This window comes from Oryctolagus cuniculus, chromosome 6, assembly GCF_051225735.1.
Source record: "Oryctolagus cuniculus isolate XC-2025 breed Fujian yellow rabbit chromosome 6, ASM5122573v1, whole genome shotgun sequence".
NCBI lineage: Eukaryota > Metazoa > Chordata > Mammalia > Lagomorpha > Leporidae > Oryctolagus > Oryctolagus cuniculus.
In genome coordinates, this window is record NC_142872.1 from 110954616 (window position 1) to 110974685 (window position 20070).

A 20070-nucleotide genomic window follows, 5' to 3' on the forward strand; every position below is an offset into this window, starting at 1 on the left:
GTGTTTTTTTCTTCTTCTTCTTACTATTTGTTGAACTCTTTACTTAGTGTAAGATTAATCTTATGAGTATAAAGTAAGAAGTAGATCATTGTAAAAATTAAGAGAAGGAATACGAAAGGAAGATGGAAGAGGGTAGAATCGTGGGTGGTGGGAGGATAGGGTGGAAGTATCCCTATGTTTCTAAATCTGAGAAATGCATGAAATTTTTATACCTTTAATAAAATTTTAAAATAAACAAATAAGTCATATAAAAAAGAGGACCTCTGGATGGAAGACATTTGATACAAATAAGTTATGTGTTCCATACTAAAAACAGGAGGCTCAAGTAAAAATTATGTTATGAGTGACCAAAACAAGAATAATTCAATTCTGTTATAATAGGTTTTATAATCCTGGAAATTTTTGTAATAGTAATAATCCAAGGCACTACAGGACTGATGTATTCTCCGAATCACCAAGGAATTTATATATCCAGTAGAAATATTTTGTAAATATTCCAAAGCTTAAAGATTTCAGATTTTTTTTAAAAATCAACTATATTTCTCAAATACAAGCATACTGAAAAAAACAAGAGTTTATTAATAGAAAAATAGTATACACTATTTCTTCACTTTAATATTGCAATTGATGTCTCAGCTAAGTTTACTCAACTTAATGCTGAGGCTTTTTTATATTTTTATCTTTTAATAATGAGTATAGAAAATTTAATTAAATGGGCATGTGTAAAATAGCAATGACAACCTTTCCCCCACCCACCCCAGGTATTTGAGATGATAATGAGTTAACTATACTACTTTGAACATCTTTTAAAATTATATTTTAAAATAGATAAATTATAAATCACATTTTTCTTTAACTATGATTTATTAAACATTTATATTTGTAGTTTGTCATCTCAAAACTAAATCCTTAAGGAATTTAACAAATATGTAAAATTTCAAAGGTCATAAAATCTTGTCATTAATTGGCACTTGGTTTTTAGCACTGGAATTAAGCAACTTAAGAGTATTCTCTAAAATTCTCATTATCACTTCTGGCATTGGGAATAACTACTGGTTGTTAGACACTGTAAACTTTCCATTAGAAATCAAGTATCAATGCATGATCAAATCAAAGCTATGTGCCATATAACTTTGTCAATTCAACTACTTAGATATGATTTTCAATGATCCTATAACACTCAAATCACAAGCATCATGAGAGTACAGCTTGAAACAAAATAAGAAATATATTGTATTAGTGTGTTTCTATGTGTAACAGAACACTAAAGTGTTGTTAAATAAGTTAATGTAGCCATGTGGTTACCTTTTTCTCAGTGTTAAATTAATTAATTTTTACACACAAATTTAAAATAAAATTACATAGCCCATGTATGATAATTTTTTGTAAAGTTAATTGTATTTTTATTCATGTATTTTACAACATAAAAGGTCTCCTTCAGACAAAAGCAGGTTTTTAATTAAAATGATTCTTAATTTCCTCAAGACAGAGCTGAAAGAAAAATGGAATGTCAGGTGACAGCTTAAGTACAAATCATATGTCCCCAGTAATTCTGCTCATTTTCCTACTTGTCATCAGGACACCCATGTATTTTCACATCCCAGGTGAGAACACCTGTCCTAAAATTATTGATGTGCCCAATCTGTCATTCCATTGTATTATTCCCACAATTAGACAGAATAGTATATTAGGGAATTGATTTAACAAGGTACTTATTCCTCAATGGAAGGTTTAATGACTAATGTTAGGATAATTCTTGCCCTGCAGTTTACCTCAGTGGTTTGTAATGAAATTCAAATAAGAATAAAAGAATGTTCACACACTTTATACATGTCCATACATTATTTAAATTACAGCTGCTAAAATGTTTATGACCCATGCCCACAGACTTAGCCCAGTTCCAAATTCTATGAATCCAAACCCATCTCGAGTTGGAGTAAATTAAGTAGTGAATTAAGTAAATCAGATGCCTCAGATTTTAAGATATCTTGCTGTTTCTCTTGCTGTAGACTTATTGTCATTATCCTAGGCTTATTCTAATAACTAGATACTGTTTCTTTCCTGAGAACAGAATCCCAAAAGTAAATGAATCAAATACTTATTCATCAGATTCTTGCTTTAATGTTCTAATATCAATCCAGCTCCCCAGAAGATGGTCTCTTTCCCGTTTTCTCTTGCCATCATAGGATGTCTGATCTGAATCCCATAGCTGGGAGCCTCCTGATACTTCCACACCTCTGAAATTCCCCCTGGCACTACGGCATATCATCACATTCTGAATGTTTTTAATTAATATGTAGTTCAGTCATTTAGCAGAGTTAGACTAAACCTAATAAATTATTTCCTGACTGACTGTAAATAGAGTAAGATGCCTGTATCCCTGAGGCAAGAGACAAAGCTGATACCAGTCAGCCATGAATACTGTGCATAGCACTGCTGCTCTGGCTAGGAGACGAGAAAAGATCCCTTTACAACCTATGTCACATGCTAACCAAGCTGCTACTCAGTTTCTGTAATGCTTCTCAAGTTATGATGACAGATATATAATTCCTGACATCATTACATCTGACCACACTACAGAAGTTATTCTTGTTAACAAATCCAACAGAAAAGACATATTTGATTCTCATTTGAAAGTTTCCTGTGATTTCAATCAAATGAAATACACTCTATAAATACAAATGATCTGTGTCTAAATGTAAAAGTTATCACTGCACTAATGTCTTTGTTAGGGATATCAGTAATTAAAGGAAATGATATCAATCACTCTTATTTAAGGTATGCACAAATTTCTTATATTTCATATGTACAGATTCAGGAACACAGTGAGACTTCCCACCCTAACCTCCCTCCTCCCCATCATCCCAACCCTTCTTCCTCCTCCCTCTCCTATTCCTATCCTTATTTTTTATAAAGATCTATTTTCAGTTTACTTTATACTCGTAAGATTAACCCTACAATAAGTAAAGAGTTCAACACATAGTATAAAGGGAGAAAAACACTATTCCTTAACCATCAAGATAAAGGCTGTTAAGAAACATCAAATTGCAAAGTGTCAATTTTACTCCTATATATTCCCTTTATGGTACTCTGTTAGTTAGCACAGATCAGGGAAAACATATAGTAATTGTCTTTTGGGGACAGGCTTATTTCACTAAGTGTAATGGCTTCCAGTTGCATCCATTTTGTTGCAAAATACAAGATTTCATCTTTTTTTTAGTATCCCATGGTTTATATATACCATAATTTCTTTATCCAGTCTTTCGTTGATCTGGATTGATTCTATACCTTAGCTATTGTGCAGCAAACATGGGGGTACAGATAACTCTTTCTTATACTGATTTCTGTTAATTTGGGTAACTTCCCAGGAGTGGGATGGCTGGATCATATGATAGGTCTATATTTGGATTTCTGAGGTATCTCCATACTGTCTTCCACAGTGACTATACCAGTTTACAGTCCTACCAGTTTACCCTGTAGATTCATGTCTTGCCAAGAATCACTATAATTAATGTCAAGAGTTAACTCACTTAAATAAGCTTGGCAGTATTTAGGAGAACTAAAGCAGATGATTAGGGGTGGGTGTATGACACAGCAGTTAGGTCTTCCCCATATCACCGTTTCTGCCTGGCTAATGTCCTTGCTGTTCCACCTCCCATCCAGCTTTCTCCTAATGCACACTCTGGGAGGCAGCAGGTGATAGCTCAAGTACTTGGGTTTCCTCCACCCACATGAGAGACTTGAAATGAGTTCTTGGCTCCTGGATTCAGCCTGACCCAAACCTGGCTGATGTGGGCATTTTGGGAGGGAACAAGTGTGGAGAAGAGCTCTTTTTCTCTCACTAACCTTCTGTCTTTCTCCCTGTCTTTCTCACAGTATGTATTACTGTGTTGTATGTGGAAGTGTAACATGCTGTACCCAACACCAGTCCCAAGTTTGGTTTTGTCAACAGGAAGACAAAATGTATTTTAAACAACAGAGGTCTTCAGTATGTTCACAGAAAAGCCAATTGTGAAAAAATTAGGCATGGATTTCATTTTTTCTTCAACCACAATACACATATGTTGCAATTCCATTTCCATGAACGTCATGAAGTCCCCACATGTGTGGCACATTCTTAAAATGAGTAACCTCATTTCTCAGGATTGCCAGCCAGATAAATAATCCTGAGAAGTGGAATCAGGAAAAGGTCAGTGTATTATGACATTAGCAGCTTCAGCAAGATGTATAAGAGTACAAGCAGCCCACCACAGGCCTGCCTCCCAATAGTACAATGAAGACGTTTCTCAAAGAGTGGGGTGCCCAGCATCCCTAGGGAACTTACCATAAATGCAATCTTGTGAATCAAAAATCCTGCAGTCTGAGTTTAAGAAGCCTACTTGGTGATTTTGAGGCCTGCGGAAGGTTGATAACCAACAGTGAAATGGTAAGGATTCTTGGCAGCAGGCAGGATTCTGGGTTCGATTGGGGCTTTGGCAGTTTCGGGGGCCTGTCTCTCCACTTGTATGGATCTCAGGGTCTTCATCTATAGCAGGACAGAGTTCCATGACTTCTGGTTCCTTATTGCTTAGAGTCAATGAAATCCTATATGCGTTGCCAGATAGCTTTTCAAGTGTTTCATATATATATATATATATATACACACACTATATATATATGATTTTGAGATTTGTAGATTGCTAAAACGAGAAGAAATCAGTAAGCAAATGGGCAGGCTTGCAAAGATTCATTGTGATTCTCACAGCTCAGAATCTGAGGCTAACCTTATAGGTCCATAGAAGCTACTTATCAGCCTGCTCAGAGTAGAAGTGTCCTCAGACAAATGTAAAGTGACCAGTCACATACTCCAAATGTACAGATCTGTTTTATCAACTTACAGTGAGTCCTATCACAAAAAAGGGCTGGTCTGTGACTTCTGCCTTTATCATCTTCTTGCTATGAACAAACTGCTGGGAATTCTAATCAGAAGTTTTAGGGGGAGTGTGGATTTAGGATATAAGGTTGGCTGTATGATGGAATGTTCTGAAGCTGCTGAGGCATTTACGGCTGCCTGGGAATATTCTTACCTTCACAAGCCAGGCTCACTTTGAGAGTTCAGACACTTTCTTCTGTATACAATTCTTGGGTGAACACAATCAAGTTGTCCTCCAAGATACTCCTCTTTTTCTGTACTTTCATGCCAAACAAGTTGCTTTCAGAATATTCTTTCTTTGGCTGATGTAGTAAGCTTCTGTTATATTCTGGCCAAGTCTCAAAGGCCCAAGCACTTGGGCCATCCTCCACTGCACTCCCTGGCCACAGCAGAGAGCTGGCCTGGAAGAGGGGCAACTGGGACAGAATCCGGCGCCCTGACCAGGACTAGAACCCAGTGTGCCGGCGCCGCTAGGCGGAGGATTAGCCTAGTGAGCTGCGGCGCCGGCCTCCATTACTTTCTGTAGTATGATCCTTTTAATCAAAATGTATTTTAGGGTATGATTTTGCCCCGCAAGAGCATGTTACTGTAAGGCAAACTTTAACTTCTCATAAACAGGAGGTGCTAGAAATACCTTCTGCTGCTTAGAAAGTTGTATCCTATTTGGAATGAGAAATTTGTGAAAGCCAAATATTTTCATATTTTCTGTAAAAAGTGAATGGCTGGAGCAGGTATCATAGCACAGTTGGTAAGGCTACCACATGGGATACTCACATGCCATATCAGAGTACCTAGGATTGAGTTCACCTCTACTTGCAATCTAGCTTCTTAACGATGCATACCCTGGAAGAGTGCAGATGATGGCTCAAGTATTTGGATCCCTGTCACTCATATGGGAGACCTGGATGAAGTTTTTGGTTTCTGTCTTCAGCCTGACCCAATTCTAGTTTTTACAGGCATTTGAGGAGTGAACCAGTATAAGGAAGATCTACCTATCTATCTACCTATCTGTATGTTGCACTACCTTTCAAATGAATACAAATACAAATGAACAATTATTCAAGGAGTGTGATCAATGTTGACAACAAATATAGATAACTTTTTATAGGACTCTAATTTTTTATAAAATGTTTAGTGCCATATATTAGCAACATAATTTATTTTACCATTTTTGCTTTTATAGATGACTCCTTAAAATGTAGGATATCTAGATTTCTATTACTCCTTTACAGTTACATCTATTAGAAAAATATATAACAAGCATTTCTGATACTGATGAAGTCTTCAGACTTCTTTAAAATATTTTTGATAGAGCTGTAAATAAGGTATATTTATCCCACATATTGCTGTATCTATTTCAAACATATTCATGCAAGAAGTTTAAAATTAAGTATGCTTGCTCTGTAGATTAATAGTATCCTTTCATCCATGTCAAATAAAAGTAAATTGCTTGGTTCAATACAATCCGGTCCCACCTGAGTGGCTTTCTTTGTTGTATTTTGGAAATGAGAGAGATTGAGAATTGAGAAAGCATTCATCATCAGGAGAATTTGTTTTAAAAGCATCCAAGCTGCTGTACAGCCAGTAGATAAATTACCCACTATTCACAAGGAGAGCACAATTAGTTTCACATTATACTAAACCAATCAGCTCCTTAAGTGACTGTCTTTTTTGAGAAAAACGCAGTGAGAATGTCATAGCTTGTCCCCTCCCTCCCTGGGCTTTATAAGTCAGCAGCAAGCCCTTTTCAGACTAGAAGTTCTATGAAAGCTTTCTGAATATATTCTGACAGTGTTTGCAGATAAAAAGAATTATATTCATGACTTGTTGTATTAATATAGTTTAAAAATCCTACTTCACAGTAATGAGTTAATGAAGCTTCTTTTGTTTTATACCAGTGATGGGCAAATTCTTTGAAGCGTTATAGCAAGAAGTAAGACTTCAATAAATTATTTCCAAGCCTACTTTTCCTCTTCCCAAGATAATTATTTCAATGTAATCATTTACAATTGAGGAGCAAAAGAAAGAGTAAGAATAAATCATACCAGGGGTGATGGAGTAGGAACCAAAAATTTGGTATTTTTCTTTATAATAAAATGCATAATTGCTAAATAGCCACTCCATCTTTTCAGATATGCAGAATGGGGTTAGAATATAGTAAATTAATGTCATCTGTCATGATTTAACCTGGAGAAATGCAGTGATTAGTAAACTGCACACACAGCTTCTGCAGCACTTTTAGCATTTTCCATTTGCAAAAGGAAGGCAATCAATGAAGGCCTTGCAGAAACAGTGCAATCACAATCACATAAATAACTTTATTTCCTTCTTTGTACTATCAGTCAAGTCCCAAAAATTACAGTGCCTTATTTTCTCATACCACTGTTAATCTTTAGGCTAATTTATTTATTGAGTTTCTCATTGATAATTTTTTTATGTTCATAAAGGTTATGTACAAAATATTCTTTACAACACACAAAAAGTTTTGCTCCAGAAGTATAAAGGCTGATTGACACTTCTTGTGCACATAAGTGCATCCAGAACTGCATAAGGAACCTATTTAAATAATGTTTTCATTCTTAAAAGTGCATATTGGGTAGGCATTTCGCATTGCAGTTAAAACATCTGTTGATACACCCACATTCCATATTGGAGTGTCTGGGTTTGAACCCTGAATCCAACTGTTTGATGATGTGCACTTTGGGAGGCAGCAGTGATGGCTCAAATAATTGAGTTCCTGCCATCCATGTGGGAGATCTTAATCAAGCTTCAGGTTCCTGGCTTTATCTTGGCCTAAACCCATTTGTTGCAGGCATTTAGGGAGTGACCCGGCACATGGGAGTTCACTGTCTGTCTGTCTCTCTGCCTCTCAAATAGATAAATAAATAAACACACATAAATACATAAATTTTCAAAATGCATGTATGAATAATCAATATATATTTAGATTTAATATAGAGAAAGAGAGGAAGGAGAAAAAGAAAGAAGAACTAAGGGAGAGAAACAGAGAGTCTCAAAATATTCAAAGGTACCTTTGCCTTACTTCTGGAAGTTTCTTTCCTACGGATGTATGTTTTTGATGTTCTTAACAGTAAAAAAAGACTATAGTTTTTAAAGATTTGATTTGTTTATTTGAGAGGTAGAGTTACAGACATTGAGATGGAGAGACAGAGAGAAAGGTCTTCCTTCTATTGGTTCACTCCCCAAATGTTCTCAACAGCTGGAGTTGTGCAGATCCAAAGCCAGGAGCCAGATGCTACTTCATGGTCTCCCATGTGGGTGCAGGGGCCCAAGCACTTGGGCCATCTTCTGCTTTCCCAGGCCACAGCAGAAAGCTGGATTGGAAGAGGAGCAGCCAGGACCAGAACTGGCACGCATATGGGATGCTGGCGCAGGCCCCAGTAAAAAGGATTATTAACAGGATGTATTTTGCTTAATTTTATTTAAATGTGGTTTACTAAAGTTTTAAAATCATAATTATTAGGACTTTTAAGATTATAAATATGCAAGTTTTACAAAATACTTCTATCAGTCCTTTGAATAATGATTGCCTCAGATTAGATAATTAAATGCATTCAAGTGTTGTAAATGGCATTTTCAAATTTACTAAGACATTTGATATCATGTTTTTAAGTGTTTCATTTGTCTGTTTTACAAAGTAGTCTGCTTTAGCAAAGCGTTCTTAAGACTTCCCAATATCGTGACAAACATAATAAGATTTCAACCTACAAATTTGAAATAATGTGTGTCAATCAATTTTTAAATTGTATCTGCTAAAGAGAAATCACAAGACTGGCTCTCTAGTAAACTAAATTCTCTTAAATAACACAAACACTTAAGGCATCAAATGTTCACAAATTTTTCTTCTTACTATTAAAATACTATTTCTATTATCAATATTCTTGTATATATTGCATTTAATTTTAAATTTTCCTATAATGAAAAGGTATGTATCAACTGAGACAGGAAACTGACATACTGAAATTATTTAGATATATGTACTTATAAGGATGAAAGAACCACAGGCTGAGAAATAGAAATTACCACCCAGCTTCACTGATTTTGTTTGTTTTCACTAGTGATCCAGGCCAGATATGAGGTCTGGGGCTGCAGACATCAGAGCAATTATCACCATCCAACTGTCATACTTATTGTTTTAATAATCTCTATGCCATGGGCTTCAAAAAACTAAGCTAAATTAAAGGGAAACTTGAGGAGAAAACTTCAATACAAGGATAGATTACCTAATTTCCAGGTCACTAATAAGGTATCAGAAGCTCTCATCCAAATATATACTTTGATATTATATGTCTGATTCTTAAGATATACCCATAGATTTTATTTTTTAAAAAAATTTATTTATTTATTTATTTATTTGAAAGGCAGAGTTACACACAGAGAGAAGGAGAGGCAGAGAGAGAAAGAGAGGTCTTCCATCCACTGGTTCACTTTGCAGTTGGCCACAGTGGCTGGAGCTGTGCCAGTCCGAAGCCAGGAGCAAGGAGCTTCTTCTGGCCTCCCACATGGGTGCAGGAGCCCAAGGACTTGGGCCATCTTCTACTACTGTCCTAGGCCATAGCAGACAGCTGGATCAGAAGTGCAGCAGCCTAGCCAGTGGTGCGTCACTTGGCTAATCCTCCGCCTGCAGTGCCGGCACCTCAGGTTCTAGTCCCAGTTGGGGTGCCGGATTCTGTCCCGGTTGCTCCTCTTCCAGTCCAGCTCTCTGCTGTGGCCCGGGAAGGCAGTGGAGGATGGCCCAAGTGCTTGGGCCCCGCACCCATATGGGAGACCAGGAGGAAGCACCTGGCTCCTGGCTTCGGATCGGCACAGCACACAGGCCGCAGTGCACTGGCCATAGCAGCCATTTGGGGGGTGAACCAAACGAAAAAGGAAGACCTTTCTCTCTGTCTCTGTCTCTCTCTCTCTCTCACTAACTCTGCCTGTCAAAATAATAATAATAATAATAATAATAATAATAATAAAGAAGTGGAGCAGCCAGAACTTGAATTGGTGCCCATACGGGATGCCAGCACTACAGGCAACGGCTTTACCCACTACGGCTCAGTGCCAGCCCCACCCATAGATTTCTCCATCTAATTCTAAGACTTTTGACATTGGTGGGACAACAAGAGATGTAATTATATTTTATTTCCAAATATAATGACTTAGAAGTTGATAAGATTCTAATAAAAGCAAATATCTTCCCCTGTGATGGAATCTTGGCATTATTTTATCTTCATATTCATATACATTTCTTAATTCAGTGTTTCCTAAATTAAATTTTTCTCTTATAATGTATTTCTGACTCATGAAAGCACCATGAATACTTTCATTGCCTTTCCTAGTTCTTGTTTTCTTTTGCAACCAAGACTGGGTTACTCAGATGACAGAACAGAACGTGCTTTCTCTCCCATCCCAGGTGCATGAGTCTTAGAAATGCACTATTCAGTTTCATAGAAGTGAAATTATCTTATGGTCATTCTTTAAAAAGACAATGAAAATCATTTGATATTTGTCTTTTAGTAATTGGCTTATTTCACTAAGCATGGTGGTCTCCAATTGAACCCATTGTGTAATGAATGATATGTTTTCCTGATTTGTGGTAACCAATATACAGAGTACAAAAAATGTAATGTGTAATGAATGAAATGGACATTTTGAGATTTGATTATTGTTTATGCCCCTTGTCTATTCTCTTAAGGAACAGTGTTTTTTCTACTCAGTATTTGCTGAATTCTTTATTTAGTGGAGGGTTAAGCTTGTGATTTTAAAGTAAAATGAAAGTATATCATTATAAAAATTAAAAGAAAACTAATGAAGGAAAAGGAAGGGTGTGAATGAGGAAGTGAGAGGCTAGAATGGGAAGTATCATTATGCTCTTAAAACTATATATGAAATACATGAAATTTCCCCTTTAAATAAATAAAAAGAAACAAAAAGAAAATGACAGAGCTTTTGGGCTACTCAAATGTCTTTCATTGGCCTATGACATCATGCAGTTCCCTTGTAAACTGGGTATAAGCTTATGTTGAAAAACAATTGGGGGCCAGCGCTGTGACATAGTGGCTAAAGGTACTGCCTGTAGTGCCAGCATCCCATATGGCTGCTGCACTTCCAATCTAGCTCTCTGATATGGCCTGGAAAAGCAATAGAAAAATGCTTGGGCTACTGAACACACGTGGGAGACCTGTAAGAAGCTCCTGGCTCCTAGCTTTGGATTGTCACAGCTCTGGCCATTGCGGCCATTTGGGGAATGAACCAATGGATGGAAGACCTCTCTCTCTCTCCCTGCCTCTGTCTCTCTTTAACTCTGCCTTTCAAATAAATGAGTAAATCTTAAAAAAATTTATGATCTCAGGCAGTAAATTAGCTAGATGAAAAAAAAAACTTGAGTAGTATTTCATACTATGTCTATACCATAATTTCTTTATCCAATCATCAGTTGAAGGACATTTGGTTTGAGTCCATATTTTAGCTATTATGAATTGAGCTGCAATAAACATGTGGATACAAATAACTCTTTCATATGCTGAATTCATTTCCCTTGGGTGAATTCCAAGGAATGGGGTGGATGCATCATCTCGTATATCTACTTTCAGTTTTCTGAGGTGTCTCCATACTACCTTCCACAATGGCTGTACTAATTTATAGTCCCACCAACAGTGGATTAGGGTACATTTTTCCCCATATCTTCATCAGCATTTACTGTTTGTTGATTTCTGTATGAAAGCCATTCTAACTTGGGTGAGGTGAAACCTCATTGTGGTTTTGGTTCTCATTTCCCTGATGGCTAGTGATCCTGAGCATTTTTTCATGTGTCTGTTTGCTATTTGAATTCCCCCCTTTGAAAAGTACTTCTCCATTTCTTAACTGGATTGCTTGTTTTGTTGTTGTGAGTTTCTTGAGCTCTTTATAGATTCTGGATATTAATTCATTATCAGTTTTATAGATTTCAAATATTTTATCCCATTCTGTCAGGTCTTCACTTTACTAAGTGTTTCCTTGACAGTTCAGAAGCTTCTTGTACAGCTTGATGTAATCCCATTGGACTATTTTTGCTTTGATTGCTTTTGATCATGCTTCTGGGCTACTCAAATGTCTTTGCCTATGCCAAAGTCTTTAAGAGTTTACCCAATGGTCTCCTCTACTAATTTGATATTATTAGGTCATAGATTTAGATCCTTGATCCATTTTGAGTTGATTTTTGGATAAGATGGAAGATAGGGATTTTGTTTCATTCTTCTGCACAGAGATTCGATTAACAAAGCACCATTTGTTGAAGAGGCTGTCCTTGCTCTAGGGATTGATTTTAGCTCCTTTGTCAAAGATTAGATGGTTGTGGATGTACAAATTGATTTCTGGTATTTCTCTTCTGTCCCATTGGTATACATGTCTATTTTTGTGTGAGTACCAGACTGTTTTGATTATAACTATCATGTATCATGTATTGAAATAGATTGCTTTAGCTATTTGAGGTCTCTTGTTTTCCATATAAATTTTAGCATAATTTTTCCTAGAATACTACTCAGCCATAAAAAAGAATGAAATCCTGTCTTTTGCAACAAAATGGATGTAACTGGAAACCATTATACTTAGAGAAATAGGTCAGTTCCAAAAAGACAAATGTCATATGTTTTCTCTGATCTGTGGTAACTAATGAGTACCAAAAATGTAATGTAGAGGAGTGAAAGTGACATTTTGAGATTTGATGATTGCTTACAGCCATTGTTTCAATTGTGGAGGAACAGTGTTTTTTCTTCCTACTATTTGTTTAAGTCCCTACTTAGTGTGAGGTTAATCTTTTCTTTTTTTTTCTTAATATACAGAAGATCAGTTTAGTATACATTAAGTAAAGATTTCAACAGTTTGCTCCCACATAGAAACATAAAGTGAAAAATAATAGATGATTTTTTAAATGATGATGAAATCAGATCAGACCTATTGTCATGTTTAATCCCAGCGAGAGTCAAGTTGGGAATTGATAATTTTTTTTTACAGAAGATCACTTTAGTATACATTAAGTAAAGATTTCAACAGTTTGCACCCCCATAGAAACACAAAGTGAAATATACTGTTTGAGTACTCGTTATAGCATTAAATCTCAATGTACAGCACACTAAGGACAAAGATCCTACATGAGGAGTAAGTGCTCAGTGACTCCTGTTGTTGACTTAACAAATTGACACTCTGTTTATGGCATCAGTAATCACCCTAGGCTCTTCTGGAATCCTTTCAGTATAAAGTAAACTGAAAGTTAATCATTGTAAAAGTCAAGAGAAGGAATAACAGAGAAAGGAGGAGGAAGGGTTGGACCATGGAGGGGGGATTGTATCACTATGTTACTAAATATTTATAGATAAATACAAATTAAACTTATTTATCTTAAATAAAATTTTAATAATTTAAAAATAAAATAAAAATTTAAAAAATAGCATGCCACAAATGGAAGTTATTGTATATCCAAAACAAAGTATTCAACCTGTCATCACAAATATTAATCCTGAAAATCTAATTATTCCTTTACTCTTCTCCTGATTTAGCCTTTGTCTCTTATTTGTTTGTACACTATAAATAATGAAACATGAATTTCTATATTTTAAGCTATTTTTTTCTTTTCTCAGTTTCTACAGATAAAGTGATCTGAAGTGATGGATGATGACACAAAAGCAGAAAAGAGAAACTGTGACAACCCCCAGAAATGTGAAAGGAGGTTTCTTATTGGATGACAGCATCTTTGTTCAATTTATATAAATACCCAAATTAATAAAATGGACAGTATTGTTCAATTTTAGAAAATCCATGTATTCTATGTCCACACTATATAACTGTCAGGTTTATATGGTTTAAATTGTAAATGTGTTTTTCCCTCTTGCTAATTATTTTTTTTAGTCTTAAAGTGTGAAGGACATTTATGAGTGGTAAGGGAGACACTGTATACAAATGTATATTTGTAAAAGCTATTTTTATGATTAGCATGTTTCACTGTTGATCATATACAAATTCAGGTGATACTGCAATTCTATGTTAAAAGCTTATTTCCAATGATGTCATGTAAGAAAAAAAATACATTGTATGCTAGTTTTTATAATTTATTTTTAATTTATAGTTTAAAGTATGCAGATCGTAAGGATAAAGTACTTGGAAAAGTTATATTTCTGCCTTCTATAAGCACCCTTTTTATTAACAAAGAATGTGCACATTCAGATGTGATACAATAGTTAAGGACTGTTAGTTTGACCTGTGACTAAATTGAGCATGCTCCAGTCTAATGAACTGAAATGACCCAGTTATTACCTAATACTTCAGTCTGCGTACAAGATTCCGTGGACAGGTTTGAGTGCTCATACAGGAAAGAACTAGACTGACAAGGAAAAAAATAGCCTTGTCTTTAGATACAAAAGTCTCAATTAGTGCATACATCACTTCATGTCATCTCTTATTCCAGAAACTTTCCATTCCCAAGCATTGCAAGTGTTTTCTGATGCTGTTAGCTATTGTCTTGTGCTGTGGAAATGGAGAAACCATCTTCACAGATCCTAGGAGAACTCAGCATATAATTTCTTAATAAATACTGTTTCTTTTAAAAATGAAACTAGTGTGTGTTTTCTTTCTTTCAGTATCCTTGTTTTACTATACAGTGTAAATTTTTTTCAGTCACTGTAATGCAAAAAAGAATCAGCACAATAATGGAAATCACATAACTTTACTACAGTATATATTGCATGTTCTATGTGCCCCCTCCACATTGAGTGACCTGTCGCTCCCCGTCTTCGTGGAGGAACGACACAGGACCCTGCGTTGTTCTTTTGTCTGCTCGGCCCTCCCCGGGTTTGCTGCTGGTTCTTCCCGGATTGGCTACCGTCCCTCCACCTCCGTGGAGGGGTGGGCCCCCTGCCACTTTCCCCACTTCCGCAGGGGAGCAGCACACCGCCGGCCGGCTCTCTCGGGGGCTGCACAGGTGTTCCTTCAGATAGATGTTCCTGGTGCATGTTGTCTTTCTCCTCCTTTATAGTCCTCTTCCACCAATCCCAACTCTGCTACCCACACGCCGAGTACGCTGCTCTCCTCCAATCAGGAGCAGGTCCTGCAGCTTGTTGGTTGAACTGGAGGCAGCTATGTAGAAGCTGTTTCCTCCTCTCCCAGCGCCATATTGTGGGAGAGCAGATGCATAGAATAAGTCTTAATTCCAGTAACAGTCTAGTCCGAGTTGCTCCCAGTTGCTCCCCACAGTGACCTACATTCTGGAACATATTAATTTCCCATGTAAAAGAAAATCATATGATTCTCAATCCTTGATAGAAAGCCACACTATGGTTCACATTTCAAGAAGTTATATTTTTCCTCCAAATACAGAATTTAAAAAATATTTCAGGATCAGACAAAACTATCTCATCAAGATATATTAAGCTCTGGTCGGCGCCACGGCTCAACAGGCTAATCCTCCGCTTAGCGGCGCCAGCACACTGGGTTCTAGTCCTGGTTAGGGCACCGGATTCTGTACCAGTTGCCCCTCTTCCATGCCAGCTCTCTGCTGTGCCCGGGAGTGCAGTGGAGGATGGCCCAAGTGCTTGGGCCCTGCACCCGCATGGGAGACCAAGAGAAGCACCTGGCTCCTGCCTTCGGATCAGCGCGGTGCGCTGGCCGCAGCACGCTGGCCGCGGCGGCCATTGGAGGGTGAACCAACGGCAGAGGAAGACCTTTCTCTCTGTCTCTCTCTCTCTCACTATCCACTCTGCCTGTCGAAAAAAAAAAAAGAAGAAGAAGAAGAAGTATTAAGCTCTGCCAGACTAAAGGCCTATAGCTTAATGATTACAAGGTCTCCACAAAAGAAGAGAAAGACCACATGTAAACATCACCAAAACAATTACTGGAATGAAGGCCTTCTTTTCTCAAAGAAACTGAAGAGAATCTAAAATTACCATGATGTGTTTTTCCTTAATTTTCTATAATTTTAAGGTAATTTAGCTTTGGTCTATCACTTGGATATAAGCAAATGAAAAATGATACAATTTCATCCAACAAGGGTATCAAATTCTGGGGGCAAAATACAGGAATTAAAACTCTGCTATTAAAAATTAAATATTCTACATTTTATTACTTAAAGTCTTTAGAAAGTTGCACAATAGAACCTAAGACTTGGGGGCCAGCACTGTGGCCTAGCAGTAAAGCCACTGTCTATAGGGCTGGCATCCCATCTGGGCACTGGTTCAAGTACCAGCTTCTCCTTCTTTGATCCAGATCCTTGCTAATGTGCCTGGAAAAGCAGTGGAAGATGACCCAAGTCCTTGGGTACCTATACCCATGTGCGAGACCCAGGGGAATCTCCTGGCTCTGACCTGGGCCAGCCCTGATCATTATGGCCATCTGGGGAGTCAACCAGTGGAAAGAAGATCTCTTTCTCTCCCTCCCTCCCACTCTCTCTCTCTCTCTCTCTCTCTCCCTCACCTTCTCTAAACTCTGACTTTCAAATAAGAATAAATTAATTAATTAATTTTAAAAACCAAGAATCTAGGTTCTGCATCAGGGATTCAGTTCCTTTTTAAGGGAATGAGAACTCACAATGTGGTGCACTAGAAACTATTTTTGATAGCCATAATGGGTTATGAGGAATGTTTGGCTGCCCATGATTGGGTTCCGAAACTGGAAAAATGGATCTATATGGATCTATAAGGGGGTAAAATCATCAGAGTGATTACTTTGTTTTCTACCTAATAGATAAATTTGCTGAGAATAATCTGATGCACCAGAAAGGGTGTCAGAGGCACGGTGGATTAGCAAATTACATATGTGAACATTTTTCCCAATCTGCTATTCATCTGCCCTAAAAGCATGCAGTAAATATGCAGCATCTATAACCTAGCATTATCATAAATTATTTCAAGTATCATAATTTACCTGATGATCACTAATTACTCTCAAAATAGGATGAATAATCAAAATATAAATGAAATTGAATTAGACTTATTTTTCTTTACATAGACCTTGAAATATGATAATATAGGTCTTTATCTTTGTTTGTTACCTGTTCCTAGTGGAAAAATTAGAAAAAAATTATTTTTGGTGAAAAATATGGTATAAAATATATACTAATCAACAAAGTGTAGATGCCTTAGGATTGTAATCCTTGGATGCTTAGCTTAACATCAAAGGAAAGTTTTTAAGGACCAAAGAAAGGAGTGTACACTTCTTCCAATTTCAAATGCTGTCAATCTCACATTTCAAAATGTTAAAAGAAATACAAAGATATATTCCTCTCCATGTACAATTCAAGAAAACATGAAAAACTAAGCCCAATGCTTGAAGTTAGTGAAACTAGTCACTGGCAGCCATGAGCAGGGGTAAAGTACCACATTTGTGTACTTATTCCACAAAAGAAGAGTTGTCAAGGCAGACATGTACACTGGAACTAAGAAAGAAATGACGTGGAAGTAGAGAAAGAGGAACCAAATTTTAATGAATTAAAAGTCAGAGAATAGGAGCCATAAATGCAAATGTCTATAAAATCCTGTCTTAAAAATATAAAGGATCTGTCCTGAAGTAAGTTTATAAATAAAGAAATGTAATTGAGCTGATGAGCAGACAGCCACCTCTCAGGGACAGCTCAACACTGAATTCAGAAGCACAGACCTATTTTTCAAAAAGAAATGGACATCTAGAGACTTAAATGAGATATTATATATACTTTCTTTTGTTCTAACATGAATCTTTGTTTTTTAACTTTTATTTAGTAAATATAAATTTCCAAAGTACAGTTTATGGATTACAATGGCTCCCCCCCATAACGTCCTTCCCACCCACAACCCTCCCCTTTCCCACTCCCTCTCCTCTTCCATTCACATCAAGATTCATTTTCAATTCTCTTTATATACAGAAGATCAATTTACTATATATTAAATAAAGATTTCATCAGTTTGCACCCACACAGAACATAAAGTGTAAAATACTGTTGCGGTACTAGTTATAGCATTACTTTACATTGAACAACACATTAAGGACAGAGATTCCACATGAGGAGTAAGTACACAGTGACTCCTGTTGTTGACTTAACAATTTGACACTCTTGTTTATGGCATCAGAAATCTCCCTAGGCTCTAGTCATGAGTTGCCAAGGCTAGGGAAGCCTTTTGAATTCGTCAACTTTGATCTTATGTAGACAAGGTCATAGTCAAAGTGGAAATTCTCTCCTCCCTTCAGAGAAAAGTACCTTCTCCTTTGATGGCCCGTTCTTGCTACTGGGATCTCACTCCAGAGATCTTTCATTTAGTGTTTGTTTGTTTGTTTGTTTGCCAGAGTGTCTTGGCTTTCCATGCCTGAAATACTCTCATGGGCTCTTTAGCCATATCCAAATGCCTTAAGGGCTGATTCTGAGGCCAGAGTGCTGTTTAGGACATCTGCCATTCTATGAGTCTGCTGTGTATCCCACTTCCCATGGTGGATCGTGTTCTCCCTTTTTTAGTCTATCAGTTAGTATTAGCAGAGACTACTCTTGTTTATGTGATCCCTTTGACTCTTAGACCTATCAGTGTGATCAATTGTGAACTGAAATTGATCACTTGGACTAGTGAGATGGCATTGGTACATGCAATCTTGATGGGATTGTATTGGAATCCCCTGGCACATTTCTAACTCTACCATTTGGGGCAAGTCTGATTGAGTATGTCCCAAATTGTACATCTCCTCCCTTTATTATTCCCACTCTTATATTTAACAGGGATCACTTTTCAGTCTAATATTAATCTTAAGATAAGGAAATCAAGGTAAAGCTGTGATTTATATCTAGGATTTAATAGTTGTCAAATTTAAACGAACTCACAAAAACAGAAACAACAGTGTCAGAATTATCTCTGGTGAGAAAGAGAAGGGAGAATCAGCTATATGAAAGAAAATAAAGATATTCACAACATCTTTCATATTTAATTTATTAGGAAAATAATAAAATATGGAAATATTGATTTGATAAATTCAACAATAGGTTACACTGATGTTCATCATATTTTCATTATGTTGATTGCATAGGCATAAAATACTTTGCAGTAATAAAAGTATATGATTTGTATTTAAACAATTATACACAGGTAGATATAAACAAACATATGAACAATATACAGAAGGGGTGATACAATAATGTGAAGGTGGAAGCTTAGATCTTCAGTCTCATCAACAGTCTAGGTTTGTAATCTACCTTTCTAGAGAATTTCAGGAACCTAGAAAAGAACATGAACTCGAGAAAGAGAACATGCAGTATTGTAACATCCAAAACCATTCCTACAGAGGAGGAATCTGCAAGTGAATTTACATTGGCTCTTGAAAACAACACTTGAGATAGTTATAACCTCTCCAGGACCTTCAATATGTTTTGTGAGAGAATTTGGGATACGTAAATGTGAAACATAATTCCTATATTTATTTGCTACATTTGTATATGAATGGTAATTTCACCAAAGAAGTTTGCAGAATTAAATGAAGCAGGCTTTGTTTTGGGCTTTTACCTTATGATGAAAAACAGCACAAAAGCTGTAATTTGTTGAGCAACTATTATGTTCTGGGCACTGTGTTAATTATTTGTTTTATTACTAATGGATACTAGAAACCTGTAGGGTAGGCAATTGTTACAGTTAATTCATGGATAAAGAAAGAAAAACATAGATTCAGTAGTCAGTTCTTTGTTGAATATCAACTCTGGCAATCAGTATTCCTGGCAATATGGATTCAACATTAAATAACATTAAAAGTCTGTCCCATTCTGGAGGACAATACACACCAGATAACTAAATGTATGTTATTGCAGATGATAATAGCAATAAATACAAAGAAGAAAACAAAGCAGAGAAGAAAAGAATTGATGAGGTTTTAATGCTGTTTTAAAATGAACTGGTTGGGTCAATAAAAACCAAATTATAAATAATTTTACCTCAAAAGTAGATTGGTCAGGGATTTTTCTCTGTTAAGCTGATGTTTTTCCAAAGATGTCAAGTGTCCCAGGGTAAGAATACACCTGGCGTGTTCAGGAACAGCAAAAAGGGCAATGTGTTTAGATTGGAATAAATGAGGGGAAGAAAAGTAAGAGAGGAGATCAATGCAGAATCAGGATTCCAGATCACAGATCTGAAAAGTGATTCAGTTTATTGGCCTTTACTTTGTATTGGGTGGAGAAAGTA

The 20070-nt window shown here is 36.5% G+C and overlaps 1 protein-coding gene across 9 annotated transcripts in view; it reads left to right on the forward strand.

The window, feature by feature from the left end:
• The window catches only part of RALYL (RALY RNA binding protein like), an 837272-nt gene extending 822768 nt beyond the window's left edge, over positions 1-14504 (forward strand). For all 9 annotated transcript variants that reach the window (XM_017341419.4, XM_089335473.1, XM_017341418.4 and 6 more), the window contains one exon: positions 13534-14504. In XM_017341419.4, coding sequence (XP_017196908.1) covers positions 13534-13551 — 18 coding nt within the window. In that variant the 3' untranslated portion in view covers positions 13552-14504. The remainder of the gene's footprint in view (positions 1-13533) is intronic.
• Positions 14505-20070: the final 5566 nt, after the last annotated feature.